At 40.5% G+C, this 13,402-nt stretch overlaps 1 protein-coding gene across 6 annotated transcripts in view; it reads right to left on the reverse strand.

Annotated features, from left to right (window-relative positions):
- Stim1 (stromal interaction molecule 1) overlaps positions 1-13,402 on the reverse strand; it is a 177,443-nt gene that overhangs the window by 74,036 nt on the left and 90,005 nt on the right. For all 6 annotated transcript variants that reach the window (XM_037196778.1, XM_037196775.1, XM_028889134.2 and 3 more), the window contains exon 2: positions 3,349-3,479. In XM_037196778.1, coding sequence (XP_037052673.1) covers positions 3,349-3,479 — 131 coding nt within the window. The remainder of the gene's footprint in view (positions 1-3,348; positions 3,480-13,402) is intronic.

Below are 13,402 nucleotides of genomic sequence, written 5' to 3' on the forward strand. Positions count from 1 at the left end.
GAATCAGTAATCATTATTTTATCCTAGAAAACAAAAGGGAGAATCTTTAAATTATTATAATTTAATCATTGTTCTAATGTCACTTAATCACCTGTGATATATAAATCACTAGAATGCAGGCTCCAGAAAATAAGAATCTGTTTTGTTCACAATTGAATCCTAAGCCCTTAATCAATGGCTGGAACAGAACAGATATCCAACTAGAATGTAAGGTTTTCATTTAATATATTTATCATCATCATCATCATTATTATTGGAAGGGTGATGAAGAGCATGTGTGTGGAGGTCAGTGAATAACTTTCAGGCATCAATTCTCTCCTTCCACTGTGGGTTCTGGGATAGAACTTGGGCCATCAGGCTTGTGTGTCAAGCACCTTTTATCTTTGAATATCTCTCTGTTTTTTTTTTTTTTTTTTTTTTTTTTTTTTTTGAGACAGGGTTTTATGTAACCTAGGTTGGTCTCTGGCCTCCAAGTTCCCTTGTAGCCAAAGATAACCTTGACCCTGATCCTCCTGCCTCTACCTCCCAAGTGCTGGGATTACAGGAAATGCCATCATTCTAGGTTTGTATAGTTCTGGAAATGGAACCCAGGGATTTATGCATGGTGGCACTTAAGCACTCTACTAAGTTACATTCTCAGCCACCAAATAAATACCTTATTTTTACATGAGTAGAAAATAATACCACCCTCAATTCTCAAACCTCTGGTCTAAGACTGAGCTGAGGCTAGAGGCCAACTTGGAATAAGAATCAACAAGGACTCAGTGAGATGGCTCATCAGGTTGATGGCCTGAGTTGTTCAAAATATTAAGACTCAGGGTGGAAGGAGAGAACCAACTCCTGCAAACTGTCCTCTGACTGCCACATGCAAATGGTGGTAAGTATGAGGGCATATATTACAAAAACATTTTTTTAAGAAAAGAGTCTTTGGCACGCGCCTTTAATCCCAGCACTCAGGAGGCAGAGCCGGACGGATCTCTGTGAGTTCAAGGCCAGCCTGGTCTACCAAGTGAGTTCCAGGAAAGGCGCAAAGCTACACAGAGAAACCCTGTCTCAAAAAACCAAAAAAAAAAAAAAAAAAAAAAAAAAGAAAGAAAGAAAGAAAAGAAAAGAGTCTAGTCTAACTTAAGTAAGACACTGTAAAGTCCTATCTGTCCTCCTCACCTCCTCAGACTATCAGGATAACCTAACACCGCAGCAAGTCCTCTGCCCATAGACAGCTTTACTACCAGTTCAGGAGTTTCCATACTGCTAACTTTAGTAAAACCCCTGCTTTACCAAGAGACCATCACTGCCAGGCATGTTGGTTCACTCTTGTAATTCTAGGACAGTGGAGGCAGGGGCAGGAGGATTGCTGTGAGTTTAAGGTTAGCCTAAGCTACATATAAGTGCCACGCATGCCCAAGCTTCAGAGTGAAATCATATCTCAACAAAACACAGCAAAGTAAGTTGGGGAATGTAGCTCAGTGGCAGAGCTTTTATCTAGCCTGCAAACTGTCCACTCACAAGGCCAAAACAGCTAGAATTTGAGATTTGGCAATGAGGTAGATCTTTCAGTTCACTTTAGTTATCTGAAAAACTTACCAATATGAGGCAGAATAAATTGGGCTTTTGTGGGGAGAGTATACTTGGAATTAAACCTAGGGCTTCACACATACTAAGCAAACTACCACTGAGATATATTATATATCCCAAGCTCTTTTATTATTTTTCACTCACTAGGCTACCTAGACTGGCCCTAAACTCTGTAAGCCCTGGCAGACCTTGAACTTGCAATCTTCCTGCCTCTGCTTCCCAAATATCTGGGATCACAGGCTTATGACATTAGAACTAGCTTAAATGAGGTTTTAATGTTCCTTTAGACTTCTACTGAGGTTCTTGGGTAATTAGCAATATCTTTAGATGGACCCCAAAAATCTGAGGTTTTTGACAGCCAGTGTAACCAGAATTTTCCCACAGCACCATACCATCTGTTACCTAAGCCCTGCTCTATCTACCTAACTTTCTAGTTAGATCCTGAACCCAACTCTGTCTCACATATGTTTAAACCAAGTGAAGCCCAAACTAGTTTCTTGCTCTAGGACTTAGATGATGAGTGACCATGAAAATGCACAACAGCCGGGCAGTGGAGGTATACACCTTTAATTCCAGCACTCAGGAGGCAGAGCCAGGCGGATCTCTGTGAGTTCAATGCCAGCCTGGTCTACAGAGTGAGTTCCAGGACAGGCACCAAAAGTACACAGAGAAACCCTGTCTCAGAAAAAAAGAAAAGAAAAGAAAATACACAACAGTAGGCCTCTCCAACCACAGAAGCTTGAGATGACAGTGAGAACAGGGGTAGCCCAGGCAAGGCAGAAGCTATGCTGAAAAAGAACATCTCACACCACTGTACAGAGAAAGTGGGGTGACAGCTTTTGTGTTATTTCAGAACAGTTTGTGCTGATGAGATTTTTGCTGTGGTAACATTCCTCTAAAGAGAACATTTTCTTCCTTCCCTCTTTGACAAAGCAATTCAAGAGAACACAAAAAAGGAGGAGCGTTGACAAAGATACCCAGAAATTTGCAGATTTTATATCTGCAAAGAGATTATATCGCTTTTTTTTTTCCTTTTTTGAGCCAGGGTTTCACTCTTTAGACCAGGTTGGTCTCCCAGTTCTTCTGCCACCCAAGTGCTGGTATATCACTTTTTTAAAAAAAGATTTATTTATTTAATGTGTATGAATGTTTTGCTGCATTTGCCTGTTGCGGTCAGGAAGGTGTTGGATCCCTTGGAGCTGGAGTTAGAGACAGTTGTAAGCCCCCATGTGGGTGATTGGAACCAAACTCTGGTCCTCTGTAAGAGCCACAAGTGCTCTTAACCTCTGGGATGTCTCTCCGGTCCCTACTATATCTCCCTTCTTTTAAAAGAGATTTCTTTTTCTAGTTCTTATTAACTGGCTCCCATAGACTGCATCTTGAAAGTTAGACTGACCATGCTAAGATTTGCTTCTTCCTCTCAAATAAGAGTATAAAACCCCAGAAGGTGGGATCTGACTATTTTGCTTTCTCTTTTTACATGCCAAAAGAAGAATGAATATAGATTAATATTCCCTTTCCACAGCGATCACATTAAAGATCCAGGGAAACTATAGAGGCTATCCCCTCCCCTTCCAAATAGTTAAGTCAGTGTTAAGCTATTCACCAATCAGCAAACAGAGAGCTGTTCTGCCTGGTGTCATCTTGCCTGATGGGAATAAGTTCCTAGGAGGCAACAAGGGGAGACCATCTCTCCATATGGATTAGTCTAGGCAGCTTTCAGGGATCATTTCACACAGAGAGAGAAGAGCCCTAAAAGGTAAGAAAGATTACCTCATCACTTTCTTCCACATCCACATCACCATTGGCATCATCATCCATCAGCTTATGGATGTTGCGGACAGCCTCAAAGCTGAGCTTCTCATCCTCACTGTGGCACAGGGGCTTGTCAATCCGGCAAAACTCTGTATGGAGAAAGCAAAGGACAACATTACTCAGAGCTGCCACTCAGCTTCCGCCATCTTCTTACGTCAGCAATCTTAGCTTCCAGCCTCTGATTCCTCATACAAGCATTTTAATCAACTATATATACAATGGTGGAAGTGTATCATCTAACCTTCACCCATCTCTTGGAAAATGTGTTGAGCTTGCCCATACAGAAACAATGCTTAATCATTCTCATAGCTCTCCAGCAGACAAGTCTAGCATAGGACTAGGTCTACTCTAGGACATAGACAAGAACACAAAGAGCTCACAAATGAGAGAGGAAAATCAAAGGGACAACATATACATGAAAAAACCTTGAACTCACTAATAATCAAGAAAATACATTATTTTACACATAATTTAATCAGTCAAATAAACAAATATAAATTAACATAATTTTCTAGTAGTAGAACAATAGTTCCAACATCTGAATAAACAGTATAGTTTTTCTTTTTATTTACTTTGTCACTAGAAATACATATAATACCGACCACAGGCTCCCCAGGGAAACCTCTCATATCAGGTAGGTGGCCTTTATTATCCTTCCTGTCCTCCATTCCAGTCTCCAGATTTACTCTTAGTCCTGCTGCAGCCTACCCATAGGAGCCCCTCTCCCATCCTCTAGGGACTCAGTCTCTCACCTTGTCACTACAGGTACATATAATGCTTACATAAGTATTATACATCTCGAGTAGACTTTTAAAAATAATGGAAATAGTTTACCAAGCTCTAGTGACAAAAGGTCTCGAGACTGGTCATCACTGGTTTCCTGAGGTCAGCCAGCATCTTTCCCAAAGGCCTACCGCAAATGAAAGAAGTTTGTATTTCTAACAGCAGGCTCTGATATGTAACCTGATGAGACAGACAGGTGACCTTTGCCGCTGGCATCATCTGGCATAGAGGATTAAAGGGATGAGGCTAAGAGAGGACAAAAGTTTGATGTCCCACATAGCGTTAGAATTGTATCCAGAAAAATCATGTCAGCCAAAATTTACAAATAACTCCTTCATCTGAGCATTTCCTAAGCTGCTGCCTCGTCCTTCCAGAGACCTTTTCTACATCTTCCACACAGGCAAAGTTTCCCACAGCCATTTGAATACCTTAAGAGATTCACTCATTCAGCAATATCTTTTTACTGCAATGAAAGCACCCTGAACTTAGAGTCAAAAACACATACACCAAAATTCTATCTTTAATCAATTATAAGCTATATGACATTGGACAACTGGTGGAACTCCTTCAAGCCTCCATTTCATATCTGCAAAATGAAGTAGTAATCTGCTACATGCATTTTTGGAAGAATTACATTAAACTGTAGGTATTAAAATACCTCTCAGGCTGGGCACGGTGGTGCCAAGGCAGAATACCAGAACTTGGGAGGTAGGACCAGGAGGACTGGGAATCTTGACCACATAGGGAAACCAAAGCCAGATTGGATAACATGAGATCCTGTCTTTATGTTAAAAACTTTTTATTTAAAAATAAGTAATTGCGGGGCGGTGGTGGCACACGCCTTTAATCCCAGCACTTGGGAGGCAGAGGCAGGTGGATCTCTGTGAGTTCGAAGCCAGCCTGGGCTACAGAGTGAGATCCAGGACAGGCTGCAAAGCTACACAGAGAAACCCTGTCTCGAAAAACCAAAAAATAAAATAAAATAAGTAATAAACCTAATATTCAATTCCTAGTATTCTTTCCTTCTTCCAGATCAACAAGTGGAATTATTTCCATCTTCACATAACTTATTTCTCCTGACAGAATAAGAAGACTCAAACAAAGAAGAATCAGTTTGATCTGAATGTGACTAACCAGTCCTATCACATAAGTAATAGCTTCTTATATTTTTGGTTGTGAGCCTAGCCTTTAACGGCTGAGCCATCTCTCCAGCCCAAGTAATAGCTTCTTAAATTGTCAGTCACAGAACTTAATGTGGGAGTTAGAAAGCAAAAGGTGGTAACAGTAAAAGGTTTTGAACATGCAATGACCAAAAATTAACTGAAAATAAAATGCACAATGAATATGAGGTGTTATCATATTGTATTGTGCAACTTCACTGCAGCCTTGGTTCTGAACACACAGCATGCTGACTTTACAGAGTACAGGCCATCACATCCACCACACAACATCAAGGAACACTTGCCTGAAAATACCTTAGCTCAGATTTGAGACTTTGGGAAGAGTGAAGCAGGAGTGAGACAAGGTCTTACTATGTAGCTTGGCTGACCTGGAACACATTATGCAGACCAGGCTGGCCTCAAACTCAAAGACATCCACCTACCTCTGCCTTCAGAGTGCTGGAATTACAGTTGTGAGCCTTTTTTTTTTTTTTTTTTTAGACAGGGTGGGCTAGGTAGCTAGCCAGTCCCAGGCATCCTACTGTTTCTGCCTCCCCCAAGCTGGAATCACAGGTGGGAAGTACAATGTCTGGCTTTGTAAAAGGTATGCATCGCCAAGCTCAGTTTGTGTGGTTGCTGGAGACAGCACCCAGGATTTTATGAATGCTAACCCAGCTCTCCACCAATGAAGCCCCAGCCCAGGCTCTTAATCTTTTCTTTTCTTTCTTGCTTTCTTGTTATTTTATTTTATGAGTACATGATGTTTTGCCTGAATATCTGTGCCCAGTGTATATACTTGGTACCCACAGATGCCAGAAGTGAGTGTTCACTCACCTGGAACTGAAGTTATAAATGGTCTGAGCCATCATGTAGGTGATGGGAATTGAACCCAGGTTATATATACCTAGGGTTATATAAAATATCTCAAGCAAAAAGAGGTCACAAGTGGAAAAGATTTAAGAAGCCCTGTTGGAAGTGAGTAGACAACTCTAACAATGACCTGAAATCTTACCACATTTATTTGCATCTATTAGTAACATTTACCACACTGTGCTGCAGCTGTCTGTTCAACATGTTCCACAAATTATATTTGGCATGTCCCCAGCAGCAACCCAAAATCTAGATTCTTGTTAAGATGCTCAGTAAAATTAAATTAAATTAAGTTAAAGAATACCTTGATATTAACTCTAAGGGGAACAAAAGAAAATAACTAGAAGCAAAAGAACAAGGCCCAAGTTCTTGAACTTTTGGTCTCAGGAGCTCTGTATACAGTTAAACTTTTTAATCCAAAAGAACTATTTGATATTTGCCACATTAGAAATTTTAACAGAGGGCCAGCAATATAGTTCAGCAGGTAAAACTGCCTGCTTGTAATCCCAATGACCTGAGTTCAATTCCCAGATCCCACAGTGGACAGAGAAAACTAACTTCTAAAAGTTTCACCATCTCATCTCTACATGAGCCATAGCACGTACAAGCCTAGATATATGCTTGCATGTGCACATACATACCATATACACACTGATAATAATAACTAATATATTTTTCTTTTTTTTTTTTTTTAAGAAGTCAGGTATGGTGGCAATTCTAACACTTGGGAGATGGAGGCAGAAAGATTAGGAGTTCAAAAGCAATCTCAGCTATACAGTGAGCTCAAAGCCAGCTTGGACTACATGAAACTGTGTCTCAAATCCAAAAGAAGAAAAGAAATAAGTAAACAAGTAAATGGAAAAAAAGAAAATTAAAACAAATATTTATATTTAGCTATTAATTAGAGAATAATAAGTCTCTAACAAATTAAGGAAAATAGCATGCTTTATGAAAGCTAATTATGTTTTCTGGGCTGGAGAATGCAGCTCAGTTGGTAGAGTTCACAGAGCCTGTAATCTCAGCACTTGGGAGGGAGAAGTAGGAAGATCAGAAGTTCAAGGTCATCTTTAGCTACATATTGAATTTGAGGCCATACTGGATACATGAGACTATCTTAAAAAATGTTTTATGAAAACAAATTCATGAGAAGAGGAGGATCATTTCATATTTTTAAGAATTTTTTTAACATTTAACTTAACAGAACACAACTGTAATTTGTTATCGACTTTCACATTTCTGCTGGTGTAATATAGTTTTCACTGAGAATCAAAACATAGACATGTAGCTGGAAAAGGGTGGAGTTATTCTAATAGCTTTTCCAGATAAAAACTATGGCTCTTCTCTGATTTTACACCCAAACTTGACACATGGTCAGTTTAAAGACTAGTTGTAATATGAAATCAGAAACTACATGGATGAACATATTGTACTCTGTAACATTCATATTCTTTGATCTATCTTGTACTTTGAATGAATCTTTCATACATGCATGTTTTTATAATATGCTACACAGCTCATTTGGAAACTCTTGGTTCTAAGTTATGTGAAACACCCAATGTTGACATATTCTATTTAGACAAAATCAAAATAATCATAATCATTAATGTTTGGTTGAACTTCATCTGAAAGTTGGTGAACTTCATCTGAAAGCTTTTAATCCAGGAAGCTATCAAACTCACAGTAACTAATACAAAGTTTATGAAAGTTAATTTTCACTTAAACACTGGGATATTACCATTGGCAGCAAATATCATCAGTTGTTTTACTTCAAGTAAAACATTCCTTTCATTCACTTTCAAGAAAATGTCAAATTGGGTACTAATGCTCAAGGGTACAATCACAGAACTTCGGCAGGAGGCTTACCTCCCGTTTCAGGTCAGTATGAAATATAGGATAAGACCTTGTCTTAAAGAGATGGAGAGAGATGGAGAGATGATGGTTCAGCAGTTAAGAGCACTGGCTGTTCTTTCAGAAAACTGGGGTTTGATTCCCAGCACCTACATGGAGGCTAACAACTATCTGTAAGTCTAGTTTCCAGAGGATGTGATGCCCTTTTCTGGTGCTCTCCCATGAGATAACCAACAACAACCTTCCTCATGAAGCAGAGCTTCGTGTGTATTTCCTATTTCATGACACAGAACACTAAGCAGCATGTACTGAAGGGACACAATTTAATAGAAAGAATGATTTTTCACTTATCATACTGGAATACACACACACACACACACACACACACACACACACACACACCAGTCTTCATTGCTATTTTCAGGCATACATCTCTTAAAATCCTTGTACTCTTCAAAGGATAAAAGTATCTTTTGTATGCTAATGGCATATACTAATACAATTCCTAAGCAGCTTCAGGATGGGACCTAGTCCTAAGAAAGGCCAAGGCAAGGTTAAAAGGCTTTTAGTCTCACTCCTCAACCTTCAGGGAGGAATTCAGAGTTTGATACCTGGGGCTCACACGACAGAATGAGAGAACTGACTCCTATAAGACATAAGCAGTCTCTCACTATTATTATTATGGCTGAGGAAATTCCAAAGTTCCTTCCCAAATGTCCAATCTCTTTCTCTCCCCCAGGCAGAATTAGTCATTTACTGCTCACTGTTCCATGCTTCCAAGCACTTTGTACATAGTTCTAGTATATGAATTTTCATGTTCTGCATTGTTCACATGCCACATCCAGAAAAGGGCAAGAACCAAGTTTAACTCACTTTATTCCCGAGAGTCCAGTCTGTCATCACTGCTAACATTCTCCATGTCAAGCATGAGATCAGCAAATGCTAGCTGAATGAATGGATAAACCCTTGCTCTCAGAAAGAGACCACAAGTCTAAGACTGACAGAGCTAGTCCTGGGAAGACTCTCAGATTTGGCCAAGTACCAGAAGTTTCAGAGGGAAACTAAAGTGGAGATTGGGTAGGGGAGAGTAGATGAAAGGACTGAAGAGAAATGTGGAGACTAAGGATGGGAACAGATTTAGTGGTGAGAGGATGAGAAACACTATGCAAACCCCAACGAAACACATAGCAAGTTTAACCACCAAGGAGAAAGATCAGGTCACTGGGGTGAACACAACCCAGCCAATGTCAGAGATGTCCTTGCACTTGTTAGAACACTATGTCCTCATGTCCAAGAAGAGACTCAGTTCTTCTCAGCAGGAGGCAGGAATTCAGAAGAGCTTTAGAGATTTTCTTCCCAACAAAACTGGCACTGGCTTCAGTTTTCCAAGCAGCATTGACAGTAATGACCTCAAATTCAAAACTCTGACTTCTGACTAAGCTTACTTCTCTCTGAGGGGTCATTCATCAAAAACAGAATGGTGGCACAAGTCTGTAATCCCAGCACCCAGAATACAGAAGTAGGGGGAGCACCACAACTTCCAGGATGGCCAAGACTTCAGAACGGTACACTGTTGTGAGCCACCTGACATAGATGCTGAGAACAAGCATGGTTCCTCTGCAAGAAGAGCATGGGTTCATTCATAACCTCTGAACCATCTCCCCAGCCCTGCTTCTCATTATTCTTAAGATAAACTTCAAAATTCTTATTGCTTGGGGGGTTTTGTTGGTTTTTGTTCTATGTTTTGCTTCATTTTCTGGTGCTGGAGAATTAAACCAGGGTTAATTCTAACTGCATGCTAAGCAAAAGCTCTATGACAGAGCTACATCCCCAGCCCTGTGTCTGGATTCTTTCACATAGCATGCTTAAGATTAAATCATACTTCCACACCAATAAGTAGCTTGTTCTAATTGTCAAGTGGCATTCTACTAAACGGATATACTACAATTTGCTTATCCACTCACAAGTTGTATTTTGTTTTGTTTTGTTTTTTTCTGATACAAAACTACTATGAACACTTGTATATGTGTATTTAAATGAAAATGTACTTTCATTTCCCTTGAGAAAGTATCTAAAAGTGGAAGTGCTGGGTTATATGAAAGAAGTATGTTTAACTTTTTAAGAAACTTTCAAATTGTTTTCTAAAGTAGCTGCATCAGGAGGGTATGATGGCACAAGCCTTTAATCTCAGCACTTGGGAGGAAGAGGCAGGTAGAACTCTGTTAGTTCAAGGCCAGCCTGGTCTACATAGTGAAATCAGAGCCATATAGTGAGACCCTGTCTCAAATACATGGTAATACTTCAAAGTTGAGAACTATGTAGAATTCTTCATCTGTGAAAGACTCTTCATTCTTCCTTAATTTGCAAACCCTAACTCGAACTGCCTTTCTCTGGTTAAATACTTTTTTCTTCAAAAATCTTCCCTGTCACACCCTCCCTTCCAAACTGCATTAGGTCCACATACTATATTCTCAAAAGTAACATATGCGCTGTGCAACGGTGGCACACACCTTTAATCCCAGCACTTGGAAGGCAGAGCGAGTTCCAGGCTGTTACACAGAGAAACCCTGTCTCAGAAAGAAAAAAATTTACACACACACACACACACACACACACACACACACACACACACACACACACACACACACACACACACATATATATACTTTTCATTTACTTTTTCCAATTGTAATTACTTGCCTTCTCCACTAAATACTGAGGTTCCATGGTGGCAAGAATATTGGATGTCTTATTCTTGGCTGATTCCTGGCTTCAAACCAATAATTAGCACTTAGTGAAGCCCATAGTACCAAGGTAGGGCTTAAATAAACATTTGTCAAATGGACAAATGAATTCTTGTAAGAAATTGTTGGGTGAAGAAATTCAAACAGAGATGAAAATACGGTGCTTGCTCACAAAAATACTAAAGGAAGAGAGGTTGAGGAGATGCTCAGCAAAGTGCTTGCTGCACAAGCATGAAGATCTGAGTTCAGACCCCAGCATCTACTTAAAAAGCTGGCTATGGTAGCGTGTGCCTGTGACCCCAAAGCTCAGGAGTCAGGTGGATCCGGGGGGTTACTGGCCAGCTGGTCTAACCAAAAATGGTTTGGCTCAGTTCCAAGGTTTCAGGTTCAGTGAAAGACCCTATCTAAGAAAATAAATAAATAAATAAATAAGTAAGTAAGTCAGTCAGTCAGTCAGTCAGAGAAGTAATTGAAGAAGATATCTGATGTCAACCTCTGCCTTCCTCACAAACCTGCATGGGAAAACTCCCTCCTTCCCTCTCTCCTCTCTTTTTCCCTCTCTCCCTCTCCCTCTCTTAAGAATGAGCACAGAATATTAATTACAAAGACACAAATATGTTAAGGTAGGAAAGACTAGAGCAGCAGAAGATAGCACAACTTGAAGTACAGATCAAAGACAGTGGGGACAGAAGGGAGGGTAACACAAGTGGTAAAAGCCCATGAGAACTCAGCACAGGGTTTTGTATACCTGGTATATTAAAAGGCCAGAAAGTTATCTAGGTGCAGTTGTGGTGATATTGTGTTCCCCAAAATATTGTGCACCCTAATAAACTTATCTGGGATCAGAGAACAGAACAGCCACTAGATATAGAGGCCAGAAAATGGTGGCACACACACCTTTAATCCTATCACTTGGGAGGCAGAGATACATCCGGATCTCTGTGAGCTCAAAGCCACACTGGGAACAGCCAGGCATGGTGACTCACGCCTTTAATCCCAGGAAGTGATGACAGAAAGCAGAAAGGTATATAAGGCGTGAGGACCAGGAACTAGAGCTGGTTAAGTTTTTAGGCTTTTGAGCAACAAACAGTTCAGCTGAGATTCATTCTGGATGAAGACTCAGAGGCTTCCAGTCTAAGGAAACAGGACGGGCTGAAGAACTGGCGAGGTGAGATGGCTGTGGCTTGTTCTGCTTCTCTGATCTTCCAGCATTCACTCCAATAACTGGCACTGGGTTTGTTTTTATTAATAAGACCTTTTAAGATTCATGCTACATGCAGTGGTACACTTATAATCTGAGCACTTGGGAGGCAGAGCCAAGAGGATCACCACAAGTTAGGCAGCCTGGTCTACACAGCAAGTTCCAGACTAGCCAAAAATACACAACAAAACCCCATCTCAAAATAGCAGCACTGCCAGGCAATATATGCTTACCAGCACAATAGGGGCTCGACTGTAGTGGGCATTGCCAACTTCCCTCTGGTTGGATTTAAGGGTAGGGTTGGGGTGGTGAGTAGACAACCTATGCCTAGTACTGCAAGCCAAGCTAACAACCCAGGTCTAGGGAGGTCATAGGCTCAAGCTGGAAACATTACTGATGTTTAACTAAATTGACAAAGCAGCAAACTGCCTTCTAAATATCTATGCTCATACCTATAGACAAAAGCTGTTTCCAGCCTAAATCAGAGAAGTTTTTCCTTATAATGAATAGCAGTAAATGCAGAAAATCATGGCTGCCCAAGATACAAAGAATAAGCAGTGGTTGCAGGCCCAGCCCTAAACGAGACTGTGGTAGTTTCAATGTAATTAGCCCCAATAAACTTATAGGGCATGTCACTATTAGGATGTGTGGCTTTGTTAGAGTAGGTATGGCCCTGTTGGAGGAAGTGGGTCACTGTAGGGGTGGGCTTTGAGGTTTCATATGCTCAAGCTACACTTGGTGTAGACACAGTTCACTTCCTGTTGTCTGGAGATCAAGATGTAGAACTCATAGCTCTTTCTTCAGTATCATGTCTCACTTCACACTGCCATGCTTTCCTGCCACGATGATAATGGACTAAACCTCTGAAACTGTAAGCTAACCCCAATTAAATGTTTTCCCTTATATGAGCTGTTAATGGTCATGGTGTCTCTTCACAACAATAGAAACCCGTAACTAAGACAAAGACATTTATACCATCCTCTCTAAGGTTCAGAGAACATTGTGAAAGAGGGTCCAGAAAGTTTGGAAAGGCCAAAAGATAGTGTGAAGGGCTGAAAATGCTATTCTCTAGGCTTGGTACAACTCTTGTAGTCATTAACTCATTAACAATTAAATCATTGCAATAACCTGCACTGGGCCCACACAACACCCAATAAGTCAAGGAAAGGCGAGGGGCTCATGAGACACTGCCCTTTACCTCTGAACTATAGGTTACTGATAGATTCTGAGAAAGGGGAACCACTGTCTTCAGTTGTATACCCACTGCTGAGAGTACCAGGCTCCAACAAATAGCTCCAGGTTTACAGCTACAAAGATGGCCCTGGTTAATCTTGGTGAGTCATAAAACTAAAAAATATAGACAAGTGAAAGAGAGATTTGTGAGGAGGAAATGGGTGGGGGGGCAC

Source organism: Peromyscus leucopus, chromosome 1, assembly GCF_004664715.2.
Source record: "Peromyscus leucopus breed LL Stock chromosome 1, UCI_PerLeu_2.1, whole genome shotgun sequence".
Classification (NCBI taxonomy): domain Eukaryota; kingdom Metazoa; phylum Chordata; class Mammalia; order Rodentia; family Cricetidae; genus Peromyscus; species Peromyscus leucopus.